This window comes from Strigops habroptila, chromosome 5, assembly GCF_004027225.2.
Source record: "Strigops habroptila isolate Jane chromosome 5, bStrHab1.2.pri, whole genome shotgun sequence".
In the NCBI taxonomy this organism is placed as follows: Eukaryota; Metazoa; Chordata; class Aves; order Psittaciformes; family Psittacidae; genus Strigops; species Strigops habroptila.
In genome coordinates, this window is record NC_044281.2 from 16,616,483 (window position 1) to 16,634,413 (window position 17,931).

The 17,931-nt window shown below is 35.5% G+C and overlaps 1 protein-coding gene across 4 annotated transcripts in view; it reads left to right on the plus strand.

The window, feature by feature from the left end:
* SESTD1 (SEC14 and spectrin domain containing 1) overlaps positions 1-17,156 on the plus strand; it is a 58,911-nt gene extending 41,755 nt beyond the window's left edge. For all 4 annotated transcript variants that reach the window (XM_030486687.1, XM_030486686.1, XM_030486685.1 and 1 more), the window contains 9 exons: positions 2,986-3,108; positions 6,311-6,505; positions 7,134-7,248; positions 8,400-8,559; positions 10,178-10,259; positions 10,585-10,707; positions 11,748-11,939; positions 13,727-13,848; positions 16,410-17,156. In XM_030486687.1, the coding sequence (XP_030342547.1) occupies positions 2,986-3,108; positions 6,311-6,505; positions 7,134-7,248; positions 8,400-8,559; positions 10,178-10,259; positions 10,585-10,707; positions 11,748-11,939; positions 13,727-13,848; positions 16,410-16,539 (1,242 nt within the window). In that variant the 3' untranslated portion in view covers positions 16,540-17,156. The remainder of the gene's footprint in view (positions 1-2,985; positions 3,109-6,310; positions 6,506-7,133; positions 7,249-8,399; positions 8,560-10,177; positions 10,260-10,584; positions 10,708-11,747; positions 11,940-13,726; positions 13,849-16,409) is intronic.
* The last annotated feature ends 775 nt before the right edge of the window (positions 17,157-17,931 follow it).

Here is a 17,931-nt window from a genome sequence, read left to right on the forward strand (position 1 = left end):
GAAATGGAATTAATTTATTCCTCTTGTTTGTTGCTTGAAATTGGATTTGTATGTTTTTAAGCTTCTGTATGGTTTCAATATGCAGAAAATGGAATAGTTATTGCTTTTAATCTTTCACCATTGACATTTCTAATGTGTGAGGAGTACAAATCAAGTACTTGCATTTCACAATGTTCCAGGTATGGGCAGGGATAAAAACTAATCAGTCTTGTTATTTCTTGCAGTGAAAATACAAATCTACTGAGGAAATTTTCACTTTGAATCAAATAATTTTATTAGGCTTCTAATTAAATATTTAAAAATTTTCACTTGTGTAGTAACTCAGAATATTATAAAAAAGGCATATGCTGATATGTTGAACTGGAAATAAAAAAAATATGATATGAAAATAGTATTATGTAGAACATGTTAGCACGGCTGTCAGTATAATTGGCTGAGATTTTGCTTTTCCGCTGTATTACAGTGGTTGAACAAGATAAGCCGGCTGAAACAAAATTTATAACGTACTTTGGCAAATTGACATTGTTAATGCATTTAAATGGACTTGTTTACTAGGATATTAGCCTCATTTTGCAGTATTTGTATAAGAAATGGTTTTGTTTACTCTGTCTAAGCCATGGATGCTGTGTAGTAAGTGAACTGAGTCTCAGTACACAAGAAAAATGTGTTTCACTGTTTTACCCAACTGATCAGCTTTGTAAAGTGCATTTATATCTAAGTGCCATACAAGTGTATGTGGAAAACTTACTATATCTAGAAATTGAAAATCGATTTAGTTTCCTTTTGGTTATGGGAGAAAATTAGGCTAAAAGAGAAAAGCAAGAAGATAATGATGGACGAGAAGAAACAAATAGATTCAAAGTGCCATGAATTTATTTTGACAAAATAAACAGAAGTTGCAGTATAACATGCAGTATTTTCAGCTGGAATGGGCATTTACGTTGAAAGCTGTTTTTTTCTAGTGTTTTGATTTTGTGTTAGCTTTCATTAAAATGACATTCCTATTTTTTGTATAGCTGCTTATATTGCTAACCGCTCCTGGCTTGCTTTTGTGTTCCTCTTTAATTTTCACCATTTGAGGCTTCTGCTTTCTGTGAACTGCTCAGTTCTTACTCCTGTTGCAAAGCCCTCTTATCCATAACTGCCTCTCTTCCCTTGTGGCTTCAATATCATACCCTCTCTTTTTAACTATCCCTCTTACTTCTATTCTATAGTTTTGTTTCCCTTTCCTTCATCTTTCATTCTGCAGTGCAAAGATGGCTCTGATTTCCAGGCATTATCTGATGAGCAGTTCTATTAAACAGACTGCTGATGAATGTCTCTGTATATTATGATAAATTCTAGCTTTGTGCCTCCTTAGGCAGAGGTATTGATATTTTTCTAATCTTCACAAAAATTAATGTCAGGTCTTGCAGTAGTCTAGTCACTAACCATTTAAGGATATATTTTATGAAAATAACATCACTTCTTTCTCAAGTATCTGTTACACAAGAATGGCCATGTGCTAAGCTAACAAGTTTTGGAGGCAAGGCAGTAGTTGCTGGAAACTTCTAATAGCGAGGTGATCTTGGTCACTGTTTCAGACTTGCATGAGAACTGTTATTTCCATGTGTGAGCTTCCAGGCCATTGAGGTTACGAGGGGGACATCTGGGTGCCTTCGCTTCTAGGGCCATTCTGTGTTTAACTAACAACAGCTGCGCAGAAGTGCTAAGCACAACAGGAAGTTTCTCTTTAAACAAAAAGAGCCTGGAACCGTAGAGTCTTAATTTGCCCTAGAAGTGGTAAAAGTAAGGAAGACTGAGGATGCTTTTAGAGCAAAGAATATATGCCCTGAAACAGCGCTTTGGGTGGTGGTGAGGTGGGAGGAAGAGGGTGGGAAGACACAGACTGATAGCTAAAAGATGTGTAACCTTTGAGTAACCTTCTGTAACAGTGATGGTCATTCTTGATTACTGTTGCAATGTAGCCTACCAGCACTAGGAAAATGGTCCAATTAGTCCCCTTCTCACTTGTCTTCATGGTTATGGTGTTACATTGTGTATTGTACTCTATTTCCTGAAAAACCATGTGAAGCTGTTTTGTCATCTTTGTTTAACAAAAGTCACATTAAGGAGAGGAAGCTGGTTTCCTATGCTTTTTCATTAAGGTTCAAAATGTGGGGATATTCCTGCGTTTCCTTGCTTAAGGACTACAGTAGTGATTTTTTTGCGCTAGGTTCTAGATATTTAAAAATTACCATTAAAAAATATTGCCATGGATATAATCTGATAATTAAAATGTGTATAAGGAAACAAAAATTTGAGATACCCTGCTTTGCTTTGAAAAATATTTACATCAAATGAAATAGCTTAATAATAGAAATCCAATACTGTCATCCAAAATAGTATTGCCATGACCCTGCAGAGTTTTCTGCAGAAGTAGAGTCCATGAGATGCGGCCATTAAGACCTTGTAAGAGGCTTTTGTTATTTGAATAGAGCAAGTTGAAAGACATAAGTATATAAAATACTAAGTTGATGTGTAAACTTAGTTTTGGAATAAGTACATATCCTGTACTTCAGTACAAAGTAAGGAGAAAACTCTCAGCTGTCAGGTTGAATACAGCTGTGCACTGCAATTCACTTGAGGGGGGGGGGGGAAGAAGAAAAATCTTGTTTGAACAGGAGAGGTCCATTATCAAGAAAACTGTAGTTTAAGCTATTTTATTGATAGATATAAGAAATGACAAGTATGTGTGACAAATCTTTTGCAAGCTACTGCCAGCTTTCATGGAGCTGATAGACTAAGGTTAATGAAAAGTAGTTCACTTAAAACTTTCGAAGATGTGAATGGGTTCACCAAGACTTCTGCAGTTCCTAAAAATGTATGTTTTTTGCATAAACATATGCTTACTTTGAAATACTTGTGCTTATATTGCAGAATTCTTCTTATATCAGTTTTCATTGTTTTGCTACTTTATTTTTGTTATCTTTATTTTATTGGCAGGTGGTCAACTGGCTTGAGGGACCTGGATCAGAACAACTAAGAACTCAGTGGGGAATAGGTGATTCAATTAGAGCTTCACAAGCTTTGCAACAGAAACATGAAGAGATTGAGAGTCAGCACAGTGTGAGATTTTCCATACCCTTTTCAAGTAGCAAAATAATTCTAAGTACATGCAGTTATGAATAATCTATTTTGATTATGAGTATCTAGGAAACTTGAATAGTGCATGATTTTATGGATTTCAGAGGAAAGTTTAAGAACTTAATATGGCTATTACACGTACCTGTTATTTTGTTCTCTGGTATAGAAAAATACTAATCTTTATTATTTTTCTTGGCTTCATATTGCATTACAGTAGTTCTTAAATTTTTATGTTGAGTAGGAGGGTGTATTTCCTTCTTCTTCCCTGCCAAAATGGCTGAGAAATCCTGTATTTCTCAGGTGAACAAGTTAATATTTTTGTCTTTATTAAACTACGTTTACCAGGAGCTGAAACTGGTTTACCAGTTTCATTGTTCAAGACTTAAGGTATAATTTCTGTTCATAATGAAATCTTGAAGATACTGTTTAACTGTGCTGACTTGGTGCCTTTGCTTCTAACTTTGAAGACTTCCTAAGGTTCCAATAGAATATTGATGGAAAAATCCATCAGATTTTTAAATATAATCATGATATAAATGCTATGTACTCCAAAGGCAGTGTCGCTCACAGTGCTTTTCCTCTTTTCTGGCTTTCCTGGGTGTAGACATTGACAATTCTGTCCACTTTTCCTAGTCACTGGTTTGTAATTTTTCTGATGTACTTTAGAAAACAAAGCCCAACCCAAACCTTAAGTCTGAGAAACACTGTGCCTTACTTAGACTGCACTGGTTCTGTTGACTGCATCTCTAATGAGTATTGTTTCCTTGATCAGATGCAGAAGTATGTGTTACAGATGAAGTGATTCCTATCTCATTTGTCTTCTCATTACTTGAAGCTCTTCAAGCAATGTTCTGCTATGAAAACCAGTACCTTCTCAACTGTAAAACATCGTGACAGTTAAAATCCTAATTGGGGGAAAAGAAAAAAATCCCCTCTCTACTTCATTGACAAAAATAATTAATGTTTTTCAGTCATATTATTAGCATTTCAAACTGAAAAGAGAAAACAAGATTGAATATACTTTCTCACTTGGATATCTGTAACGCAGAATTATGATTTAGCTGAGGCTTAAAATCATTGAAATGCCACTGAATTTTGCAGGCTGGCCTACAGTTTGCTCATCAGTAAAGCACTGACAAGATAGAATGCTGCTTGGTTCTCAGGTGCTGGCAAAAGTTTGTAGAAACAACGGTCAGAAAAAATTATTTTGAATTTTATACCAAAAGAAATAATTGGGAGACCACTGGCCTACCTTAAATTTGAATGCCTGTTTATAAATCAAAACTGGTTTTGAACACAGCACTAGAAAGATATGCTTTGTCTTCTGATTTTTAAACATTTCCTAATAGCTGAGTATACTCTTCTCTCATTATTTTCCTATTTTTTTTCTCTACTAATAATTGAATTGATGGCTTGTATGCTTGCTTTCTTTCATGATCTATTTATTGTTACATTACTTCTATGTGGAAGATGCTTGCAGAAATGTTCAATTTGTTTTAAAGATAAACTTTTTACTTCAATTTACTCTGAACTCAATTTTCTTAGAGTGTTTTTGGTTTTGCTTGTTTTGAGGGGGGGTTGTGTTTGTATGGGGTTGTTTGGGTTTTGGGGGCTTTCGTTTTCTGTTTTATTTATGAGCAATATGTTATTTTTGAGTAAATGTTTGGCCTTTTCTCTGTGGTTTTGAGCTGTCACATAAGCTGCGCCTAACTTTCTCCTATGGAAAGGATAAACTTCTAATCTCTGGTTTGCTAGTCTCTTAATTTCACTGATAGCTTGACCAAAATCAATTACTGCAACTGTTTAAAGCTAAAAATAAAAACTAAAAATTATTAATCTAAATTTTTTTGGTTTGACTTCTCACTTGTCACGCTCAGTAAGCGTTGTATGTTCAGTGTCTGAAGGAAATAACAAGAGTTATGTTGTATAAACTGAGTTTATTGAAACTATATAGTACATGTGTGACAGCGGAAGATGTTTCCATATTATGTCAGCTTAGTTGACCCTTTTGGAGTAGATGAGAGACTGATTCAGGTCTGAAATTTTTGGCTGATTGCAAATTTTACTTTTTCATTACTTCTTCCCCCCTTCTTTTCATACTCTGTTTCTTCCTGTGAGCAGATGGTAGAGGTGACTTTGGGTAAAAAGAAAACATTTTCAGAATATGGATATTTTTACGCCATATTTTGCATGCTTTGTAAATAAATGATGCAAAAGCTGAAGGCATAATTAAAAAAAAAAAAAGGCAAGTAGGCAAGTATCCCAGTAGGAGCGTGACAAGAGTACTAATTAAATCAGATATTTTAGGCCAATAGATGGTGCTATTCCATAGCACTAGAAATGCATAGGGCGTTTGAAGGTCATTTCACTGTAGGCCAAAATAAAAGCTGTTGAGCAAACATGTTTTGCTTTACAGGCATCTCAGTCATGCAAGATGTGAATGTGATCTTGATATATCAAGTCGTTTTTAAGTCTCCCAGAATTGTTAAATATTTGAACTATTTTCTTTTACAAATACACCAACACGACAATATAGCGAACTCCTGCGTATCTACTCAGTAGTCAAAGTATTTGAAAAACAAAGCTACACATTTTGAATTGAGTAGTATAAAGCTTTCCTTAAGTAAGAAGCAAGAATTATTTCGAAGTTTCTGTGCATGGATACTCTGTTATATTCAGAAGATAGTGATTGCTTCCACTTTGTCAGCAGTAGAATTTTTTTCTAAACGTTTTAAGAAATTATTGCTGGTTTCAGTCGTGTCAGTGAAAGTAACACCTAGAAAGTCTTATGGACAGCTTTCTGTAATGGCTTACCACTTGGCAAAAGGTCTCATTTCAGGAAAACACTATAGAAATGTAAGCATTAAAATTTTTTTTTAAAAATGGTGGAATTCCTTTGTTGGAAGTTAGTGCTGGGAGCTAGTAGCCATGCCTTGTAATCTTCCCGTCTTTCTGCAGCATTTTCTTAATACTGAAATATTAAAATGTTCTAAGCTCTTTTTGAGTTGACTTGAAATTAGGAAATGTTTTTTCCTTCTGTGTGGGAATTCATAATTGTAGCGTAAGCTGTAATTTTCTCTTCTAGTCTGATTATTTGTTAGTCTGCAGTTGGATGTATGCCATTGTAAGAGAAATAGAACTATGTTTTGTATTATTTTAATGCTTAATTTTTTTGTGTTTGTAGGAGTGGTTTGCTGTTTATGTTGAGCTTAATCAGCAGATAGCAGCTCTTCTAAATGCGGGAGATGAGGAGGACCTTGTGGAATTGAAAGCATTGCAGCAACAGCTGAGTGATGTGTGTTACCGACAGGCCAGTCAGCTGGAATTCAGGCAGAATCTATTACAAGCAGCACTTGAATTCCACAGTGTTGCCCAGGATGTAAGTTTTAATTTTTAACTTTTCTCAGGCTCACCTGTCGATATAGTCTAGCCTTAGTATTATAAATATTGAATACATAGGAAAAAATTCAGGGGAGCAGGAGGAAACCTAATGTCACTTGAAAAATGCTGTAAGTAATTTACTGTAATTGAAACTGTGAGAAGATGTATTTCCCATTTGTTTAGGAGGGAAGTGCTTTGTAATAAGACTTACATTTCAACAACATTTGAAATAAAATGGTTACTAGTTTAAAAGTTGCCTTTTCCACCTCTTTTTTTTCTTTTTTTTTTTTTTTTCTTTTTTTTTTGATAAATTAGAGTATACCACAATTTGGTATATTTTTTTATAGTTTCTTTTTAAAATGGCATTTATTCCTTTCCTATACTTGTCTAAAAAAAAATAAAATCTAGGCTTTCCCCTTCCCCCTCATCTAGGTATGTATGCTTTTGGAATTTTATAGGCAGATGGGTCGTTTATCTTTCATCTTGACTTTCATTTCCTATAGATGCAAAGAGAAACTTCTAAAATGACAGACTTCCAAATATTTAGAAGATTGCAGACCAAATTATCTGAAGCTCAAACTTTTTTTCTTTTTAAATATCCACACTTATGTTGTTTTTCATTTTAGTTGTCTCAGCAATTGGATGGCTTACTAGGAATGTTGTGTGTAGATGTAGCACCAGCAGATGGAGCATCAATTCAACAAACTTTAAAACTATTGGAAGAGAAATTGAAAAGTGTTGGTAAGCAAAATATTTCTGCAGTTCAGATACACACATTCTAATGAATGCATTACAGGAAAAAACAACAGTAATCCCACCACCACCTTAAAAAAAGAAAGAAAAGGGGACAGCAGAAAAAAAAAATCTCACTCTTCCACTTTCTAGCTAGGTAATGCTCCACCTAGCTACCTTTATCTTGCTTAGCTTGCTTATGCTATCTACTTCATAGAAATTCTATCTGGGAAAATTATCTGGAAATGTTTTCCTTCAAAATTTTTATATGTAATATATGTTTGTTATATACCATTATCATGCATTTCATCTGCAAACAAACTTTTTTCCCCCACTAGTCGTTCTTAGTATTTGGGAATATAGTGCTTAGGTGGTCTTTTTGTCTCCACAGTTGACCCCTTGATGATTAAGATTGTTACTCACTCAGGTTTAGAATGCTTGTACTGAGTATTTTGGAGTAGCTTTGAATGTATATGCTAATGAATAGCACATTTAAGGTGGTTATGCTGTCAAGCATTTAAAATAGAGTATTTCAGTTGGAAGGGACCTACAATAATCATCTAGTCCAATATATTGTAGGAGAAAGAGCTTTGAAGGAAAATAATTGATATATGGTAAAAGAAGTTATGATTGCAGTATAACAGTTTGATGCATAAACTAGATATTCCTTTAGGAAAAGAGATGGTAAAGCTGCCAAATAATAGATGGAACAGCAGATTCTAAGGTTTGGTGCATTTCAGTATAGAAAAGTGTGTCAGCCATATCAGATGTATTATAAAGTAGTAACTTCTGCCAACCATGGACGAACATTTGGCTACAGCTGCTTAGCAGTGATAAATATTTTGGATATTGTGCAACTGTGTGGATGAAAGACATTAATTAGCTAGTTAATTTGCTGAAAGTACTATCGGCTTTTATTCCTTATTATCTGCTAGGTCATAAAATAGCAAAGCCTTTGCTCTTTGTTAATTTAGACAAATGTGTACTCAAACGTAAAAGTTGGAAAGGGTGCTGAAAGACAGGTAGGAGTGTCCTTTTCAGTTTCCAGTCTTCCATCTCAGATTCTGTTGTATTTCATGTCTCTGGGGGAAAAACCCTCCAAATTTATAAGAGTGACCATTGACTTCTATTTTCTTTCTTTTTTCTACATTTTTCTTTAGACTTAGGCTTGCAAGGCTTGCGCGAGAAAGGTCAAAGTCTTCTTGATCAGATATCTAATCAGGCATCCTGGGCCTATGGAAAAGATGTGACCATTGAAAACAAAGAAAACGTGGACCATATCCAGGGAGTGATGGAAGATATGCAGCTTAGAAAACAAAGGTAATAACAGTTCTAGTAATTAAATTTTTTTGTGTGCTGATAGGTCACATGTTATATATATTTTTTTTCCTTCTTAAAGATGTGGTAGTACTGGATTAGCTGTAGTACTGGGTTAGCTATAGTACTACCTTTTTTCCCACTCAATAGTGTGGAAGAGTCAGATGATGTTGCTTATTATTACTGCTGGAACCCCTAAGACAAAGTACTCTCCATAGCAAGTGCATGAACTTTGAGGGCAATACCTGAACAAAAAGGTACCTCAAGAGAACACAAGGTCTGATGAACATCAAGTTGTTTGTTTTGGGAATTAGTTCTATAAACCATGTGTTTTGATAATTCTTAGAGAAAGTATTGATTTAAGTATTTTTAAGTATGTCCTCTGAATCCTATTTACTTGAGCAGACTTGTGTTTAGAGTGCCAACTGTGTAGAGCTATAGAGGACCATGTGTCACTGTGCAATGAAAGAGCAGTCGGAATTCAGTGCTGAGAAAAGAAACATGCATGGGAGAAGGGAAAACTTTATATACATAGTAATGGACTCTGAACCAGCTGTTAACTCAAAGATAAACATTGGAAAATTTCTGCAAAAATCGCTTTAATGTTCAATGATATTGTGAGAAGCCAGTACAATGCTAAGGATTATTAGGAAATTAATAGAAAACTAAAAGGAAAATGTCATTATCACTGTATAGATTTGTAGTCTGTTTTAAGTGTTAACACAATTCTGGTCCCTATTCTCAGAAGGGATATAGAATTGTGAGAAGTCAATTAGAGGATCAAAAAGTCAATAAAATGTTCAGTAAAGTTATGAAGTAGCTTCCAGATGATGAATGATTAAACAAGGTTCTTTAACTTGGACAAGAGGCAAAAAGGTACAGTAAGGATTACTGTCTCTTGGTAGCATTTAATAGTAATTTTTGTGACACTTTTTTTTTCCAAATTCTAACTAGAAAAAGATCTGGAAAATGTGCTTAGTTTAGAACAAGAGAATTAGAACTAGGTTTTACAGGATTTGGATTTTGAAATGCTTCCTGACATGTTATAGCAAAGGGCATCCTCATATAAAGGCTCAATTAAAGGTTAATTTAATCAAGATTGCAAAAGGTTGCAATCTTAAGTTAGCTAAGAAGAAAAACGGAAAGCTGTATTAACATATTTTAAAAGGTCCTCGTTTTATTCACCAAGAAACTTTGCGGATAGCTCACAGTACGATTCAGAATCATGCCAGGTTTAAGCCAGCTTTCACCTAAGCTTCAGTAGGGTAAAGTCTGTCTTAGCCATGTAAACATCTATGTGGCAAATCGTACAAGTGCAACAAGGTAAGGAATCTGAATGTTGCTGGGACGCCTTTTAACTACTGCTGATATTGCTATCTATAGCTTAGCCTTTGCCAGAGTCTTGAGGGTCATGATTTCTGTGGGTTGTAGTGATCAGTTCTATTTATTGCATGTTCTTTTTATGCGAGGCATTATATATTTCAGCTAAGATAAGCAGTATAAAATGCTTTTATCACCTTTTCATTAACACTTTCATGCTGCTCACTGCAAACATTGTCAAACTTAGTGTATTGTGTCTGGTCTATATGTGTTGGTGAGTCTTTTTGTGCTACTATTTAAGGTGTGAAGATATGGTGGATGTGCGGCGACTGAAGATGCTTCAGATGGTACAGTTATTTAAATGTGAAGAGGATGCTGCTCAGGTGTGGAAATGTCTACAAAATTTCATCATGCTGGTCTTTTGCTGGTTAAATTTGTGGGGGTTGGTAGTTGTACAGTGTTATTTTTGTCCGTTCAAATATAGTCTTGTTTAGTGGATATGTACGGTGAAAATAAAGGATGTAGCTATGACTGAAAGAGTACTTGGTGATTTGCATATGTGAACTACCAGTTTGAGATCTCTTAACTTTTTTCTGTATCAAAAGTATATGCTAGTACTGAAGTTACTTCAGCCTTCTGAATTTTTTTAAATTTTTTTTTTTTTTTTATTGCTTTCTAATTTTTACTCTTCTAACTTCTCTTTTTAAGGCAGTAGAATGGTTAAGTGAACTGTTGGATGCTCTGCTGAAGACACATATCCGATTGGGAGATGATGCTCAAGAAACGAAAGTTTTACTGGAGAAACACCGAAAATTTGTTGATGTTGCACAGGTGAAATGAATTTATTTTTTTAGCTGTATGGGTTTTGTGCAGTTTCAGAAGACTCCTAAATAGAATTGGTACCTGTATGGACAATCATGGAGCAGCTGTTACTAGTCTTAATGGTTTGCCTCAATGCTTGAATGAAGTGATTGTGATTGCTGGAATTGGTGATGAGCCTAGTGAGATTTTGAAGTTCCACCAACAATAGCAGTGCTGCAGTTTACTACCTTAGTTCTCAATGCAAACCAGAAAACATAAAGTTCACATTGATTTTCTTAAAAGGCATATATTTATTTCAACTAGTCTTTATAATGACTTTTGAAGGACTGCCATAAAATACTGAAATATGGATAAGCCACTTAGTTTTGGTCTATTTTATGCTGTACTTCATGAAGCAGAGCTTGTCTTTCTGTTGGTTTTCCAGATGTTTGAGTGTTGGTGTATGATGGTTCTGCTCGTACAAGGAGTTTTGGCACTAGCAGTTAGTGGGTGAACAGAACTGACAGGTTTAATTCTTGATTAGCAGGCAGCTAATGAATCCTGCTGTACAAGAGTCTACTAAAATTCACTGAAGCCGTAGCGCATATTTACACACCTGTTTGAAAATCTTGAATATGCAAACAGATGCCAGATATCTATGAAAGAATGTCACCTAAGAATAGAAAGTGTACAAGTTGGGCCTTTTTCAGGTGCTTTTGCAGACGTATACTTCATTTAGGAGAGTCTAATGGCAGCAGGTGTTAAGTATCCCATGTAGATGCAAGCAGCTATTCAGAGTTTTCAGGAAGCTGTTTTTTTCCCAGTGTGAATGCTAGACAACAGGGGATTAATTTTTAATTCCCTCCCCTCCCCCCAAGAGCAAATGCACTGCTTGATCGTTATAATTTTATTCATGCTTCAACCATGTTTTCTAGCAGACCAGATTAGTTCAAAATACTTTGTGGAGTTTTCATAAACTCGTCTCCTGTTGGTTTAAGATGTTAATTAGCTACTAAGTTAAATGCAGAGGTTTTATATGTAGTTTCTTTCCCATCCTCTCCATCTTCTAGAGTACGTATGATTATGGGAGACAGTTACTGCAGGCAACTGTTGTCCTGTGCCAGTCCCTGCGATGCACTTCGAGGTCCTCGGGGGATACACTTCCAAGATTAAACAGAGTGTGGAAGCAGTTTACAGTAACTTCTGAGGAAAGAGTACATCGGCTGGAAACGGCTGTTGCATTTCATTCAAGTGCTGAAAAGGTGAGTGTCATGTTTTTAAGAAGAAAAATTTCTTATCAGAATGTAAACAAACAAAAGGTAACAAATACGAAGTTGTCAGTGCGTGTGTTTCCCTTTTTCTAAATAGTAAAAAAATGCAGAAAGAAGAATTTAAGCATATTTTTCTAAATTTTAATTTCAGTACTAAATTATTGCTTGCATACCTACATTGGTATAAGCATTTGTGTGTTTTAGACTAATTCTTAAAGGCAAGGAGCACTTTTTGATTTGTGTTTTTGTGCAAGGAATAATACAAAACTATGGGGTCATTTAAGATGTTTTGGAGAGTTAAAAGGAGTATTGCCTTTTAAGATGTCTGCATTTAGAATATGTGTAAAGGAATGCAACCAGTTTAGTCTCCATGCATGCTGTGTTGCTGCATCTGGTATTTTGCACTTGAAGGGGTTTCAGCATTCTTTCTTCAAAACACACCTCTACCTTGGTATGCTTTTCAAACTCCTGTAACCAAATATCTCACCCCTATGCCCAGTTGGATGATGCTAGAAGCCACAGAGGAGGATGAATATTCAACAGCAGTTCTGAGAAATAGTTGCTGTTCAGTAGCAGCTTGCTGAAGGGGGAAAGTGTTGATAGTTTCCAAATGCATGAATTCAGGACAATATCCTTTAATGCAGATCATGAGAGTAGGGCCTTTTCATCCAGGAACCATTCTTTTTGTGAAGTGATGCATTTTAGAAAAGCAATTTAGTGTATGTATCTCCTAATATTGGCAATAAAATTTCATATAACTGCAAAAAAGTGCCAATCTTGCATATTTAAAAGAAAATAAATTCATTCTGTCATTGAAGGAGAGCATGGATACAAAGCTGATTCGTATGCTCCTAGCTTTTATTCATTTCTTGCTTTATTACTGGAAGATGCTTTGAATTTGTAGGCATTAGGAGTTGATGGAGTTTCACAAAAGTAGAAATAGGTCATCTATGCTGCCAGAGGTGGCTGAAAAAGTTTTTACTTGATACCAAATTAGAATTCAGTGGTTCATAAACTCCTGAAAGAATTGATTATCTCAGTCCATATTGTGAGCATTCGTTCATTATTGCGGTAGTTAATTGCTGTGGTTTTAGGCAATCATAAGTTTAAAACAAGGAAACAGATAGCTGAAATAGTCATGCTCTTCCGCAAAAACATTATTCTCCTAGCACTATTGTGTCATATTGATAAGTCTGTGAGGAAAATATGTTCTTAATATCTGTGCTGCTTTGGAAAAAAGTAAGACGTGTCAGAGGGAGAAGTGGAAGAAAATTCAGAAATAAGTACTAGTGTTGGGTCCCTATCCCATCTGGAAGCACTAGTGTTCGGACTTTTTTTAATCCTACCTGTTCCATGCCAGATGTGGGTTTTAGTTTTGAAATGGCTTGTAAGGGACCCTTGTTATCCATGTTTCTTCCATTTTATATGACTGTCTTGTATGTTTCATGGTGCAGGTTACTATTTTTATGCATTTTATATTTGTTGCTGGAATATTGTCTAGCAAGACCGTTTTTTCATTTTTGTTCCCTGTTAGGAGTAATGTAAAACGTTGTAGTACAAAACAGTGGTAGCCCTGAACTATTTACTCAATATAGCTTAATCGATGTTTTCCTTTCTTGAATTGTATGAATATTTGTTGACCTCATATAAATGTGGCAGCGTAGATGCTGAAAGAGCATTCACACTGCCAGTTAATGGCACTTAAAAAAAAAAAAAAAACCTACATGCTATCCCTTGTTTATTCTACTCTGTATTTCCTTTTTTTTTTTTTTTGATAGATTTTGCAAGAATTTCCAGAGCAGCCTGAAGCTTTTAATGACATGGAGCAATTTGATGAAATTGAAGCAGTTGGGAAATCACTATTGGACAGACTAACAGTGCCTGTAGTTTATCCTGATGGGTATGCAGAATGTTTTTTCTAACACCTTTTAAATACACTTTTGGTTAAGCCTCATAATAGTCTCATATGCAGAAGAATCCTGAATGCTTATTGCTGAAATTAAAAAGGCAGCACGCTAGTACTCATTAAAAATTCTTTCCTGCCTTTTCACAGAAAGCAGGCAGGTCCAATTCCAAATTTTCCAAAGGCCACATGCTCACTGTTTCAAAGTTGTGACTTTTTCACATTCAATAATTACTAGATTTATTACACCAACAAAGTATGTGAAAGCAACAAAAGAATGACCAGTCCCAATCTTTTCTCCCTGAAAAAAGATCAGTTTAGAGTCATCGTATTTTGACTAATTTATTTGCAATTCTGTCCATCTGAAGTTTTAAGCCAATACATTGAAAATAAATTTACATTTGATTCATTCAGCAAATGAAACAGTACTTCCCTTGTGAACTATTGATACTAATTTAAAACTCATGGCTGTCTTGAGTTAAAAAAGCAAATTGAGTTTGGAATCTCAGCGTAATAAAATTCAGTTTTCTGTGTTCAGTATACACTTGTCCATTGTGATGCTGAGCTTACAGTTAATTTCTTCTACCTCAGTATAACCAAGCCTTGGAACTAGGCTTCAGGTGTGTAGGATCCCGCACCATAATGAATGAGATTTGAAATCAATATTTTGAATTAGAGGCTGAAACATTATGAGATGGTATCAGGCAACTGCATTTATTGATTATCTGAAGTCAGTTGGAAAAATACAGTTATAGGAAGCAGATCATGAAAATCAGTTTTCTGTCATCTTATTTCCAAAATCTCATGTTCCCTATGCAGTATAGTTTCCTTCACCAGGAGTGCTACCCATGAGAGGTAGACACAGGCCTGAACAAGTAGTGAGGATTTTATAGCTGTGAGGAAAAAAAACCCCACACACAAAAACCCCAAACAAACCAACCCACAGAAAAGTAAAAACAAACAGAACTTCCAAAGAAACAAACAAAAAACACTGATCAAGAAGTCTTATGGTTTTTGAAGTATTTTGGTTTAGTTTTTGCATAGCAGATTTTAGTGACCTGGTAAAACTAGCAACTGTTACTTGAAAGCAGATGTAATTTGCAGATAGACTATTAAGGTAAAAACAAACATTAAAACCTGGGAAAGCTCCCCATGAAACATATTTGCCATCCTTTGAAGTTTGAGTCCTAACATAATGCTCCTATAGCTATAGGTATATCTATGCCTGTATTTTAGGCTGACTGAATCCTGAACATTATTTCTGATCCCTCTGTCTTATCAGCAGAGTTCCGTGTGTCCCTATTCTCCAAAGATGGATCTTAGTTATCCTAAATCCCAGGATCCCCTGCTCATCATCCCTAGGCAGTCTATTTTTGAAGCATTAAACAAACAATTTACAAAGGATTCATTCATTAGTAGAAATAGTTTAAGAAATGTAGAAACACACAAAATGTCACAAAATGCTTAGAGGTGTCTTCATCAGCCTCTTCACCACTTTGGGCTTTTGTCAGTATCTTCTTGGAAGACCAGGTCACTGTTCCCTGTCCTGCTCGTGGCTTCTGCTCTGCATCAGGAAAAATACTGTGATCCCATGTGCAGTTGTGCAGTCTGTCGTCTCTGGAGCTCTCTAGTCAAATGAGTCTACTCCTGTGAGAAACAACTTTTCGGTCTGCTAAGGCCTGTCGTCCCCCCCTCGCTGTCTGAACTCCTTTGTTCTACCTCCATTTCCTGTTCTTCTGAAACATGTGTTCTGTTCAAATCCTTGTTTTGCTGACAGCTTAATTAGTGGTTTCCCTAGCATTTCAGCTGTTCTTTTGTTGTATTTGAATGGGAGAAATCAACTTACGCAGCCACGTGTTCTTTTCAGTTTGAGAAATAGGTAATGTAACTTGACAGCATGTGGCTGACTTCACACACAGAGTCCTTCAATAGTGCAGCAATTGTATAGCCTCAGAATACACATATAAAGAGATTTCATTGATTGTCATAGTACTTAAAACTGACAGACTGACTTGGGGGGTAGCCAGAGCAGGGAGGTAAAAAAAATAGTAAGTATTCTAGTTATGTCTACAGAACAGCATCCTGCTGTTAGAATCATAGAATGGTTTGGGTTGGAAAGGACCTTAAAGGTCATCTGGTTCCAACCTCTCTGCCACTGTCAGGGGCACCTTCCACTAGACCAGGTGCTCAAAGCCTCATCCAACCTGGCCTTGAACACTTCCAGGGATGGTGCATCCACAACTTCTCTGGGCAACCTGTTCCAGTGCCTCACTGCTCTCAAACTTCTGTTGAGAGAATCTTTTGGGTTTAAAAGGGTCATTTAGCATTTGTAATGATTTCATCAAGATCTGCTGTTGAGTCTGATCACTGAGTCTTCCGAAGCCTTTTAGAGGGGGCTTTTAAATTTCAAGATGAAAAAGTGCCTGTTTGCCTTATCTGCTTTGTGTTTTCTAGTGCTGTTAATGCGTATATTCATGTACTGTCTTGCTTCTCACCAATAACTTTTGGGTTTGGGGTTGTTTGGGGTGTTTTTTGTTTTGTTTTTTACCCCCCCCCAGGTCTGAACAGTACTTTGGGAGCCCAAGTGATATGGCTTCTGCAGCAGAACACATTAGAGAGAAGATGAAGCTAGTTAGCCTGAAAAAGCAGCAGCTGAGACAACCAGAAGCCACTACGCCAGAGAGCTAATACTGACCCTTGTCTATAAATTCATAATAGGACTTCAATTTGTAATCCAGCATGTTGTTTGCATATTACAGAATTTGGCATAATATATTAAAATGCATTTCACAGCCGTTATAAGTCGCATCTATTTTTCAAAGTAAATGTTCTCAGCATCTTAACACTGTACATCTATCAAGCCATAATTATTTAACATGCTATGAAACCATAGATTCCAAGTATCTTATGAAAAGGAACTGTAAACTTTGCACTGAAATTTGCCGTAAAGCTTTACCTGACCTGTCAGCTGCTTCTCAGTTAAACAGCTGATACAAGCTTTGAATGGTGCTAATGAAAGTGTTAGAAGTTCCATATTATGAAATTGTAGATCTTTGCTTCCCTCTATGCCCAGGTGATGTAGTAATTTTAGACTGTAGGTAAGTTCCTGCAGTGTAGACAGTGGTGACCCTATAATTTTAATTTGAAATACTTTTTTTTTAAATATCATTTTTATTGTGCCAGTATGCAACCTGCCCATCAAATCTTTGATATATTAAATCCATTAAACAGATGTTTTCCTATTTGTATTGATAATGTATTAAAAGCTGTTTGTGCTTAATAAAAATCATCTTTTTAAAATCTCATATAAATTTGTTCTGGTCTATATTCCCAAATGTCATGTGTTATATTTTGCCATAAATGGTAGTAAAAATCATCACTTCTCCAATATATTTACAAAGTGTTATGAAATAGTCTTTAACACACTGTAGCTATAAGGGGAACTGCTCGTGAACTGTTATTAGTAGGAGAAAGAGTCTGAGGTTTGGGTTTGGGGTTGGTTTTTTTTTCTGACTTTCTGATAGCAGTAGTACGTACACACAAGTATGATAGTAGGTGCATAAGTCTGTTATATTAATAACAGTTCTCATGTAAGGTGGGTACGCATCTCTTGTGCTTTATTTCTAAGTCTTGTTTCCGTTTGGAAAATCTTGAATAATGTAAAATATCTCTGGTTTGAGGTTAAAGATTTTCATCTACTGAAGAATTAAGATGAAGTTCATGAACATGAAACAGATTAGTAATAAAATTATATTTATTAAGAGAAGGAATTTGATTGAAACAAAATCAGCTGTGTGTGTAACTTGGTTAACTTCTTACTCTTCAGGATTTAATCTGGTTAAATTCAATATTATAAGTACTGGAAGATGATGGTGTGGTATCTGACCATTTTAGAATACTGTTTGTGAAACAACTGTAGGTCTAAGCACCTCATAGAATGTTGTACTATATTTTGCTCACACTAAAGATAATTCTCTCTTCCTGCAGGCATTGTTATTACTCTTCAGGTTTTTTTGATGGATCTGTCATTCAGATATATTTACTTGTCACAGTTTTTCCATATTTTCTCCAGAGGAAAGT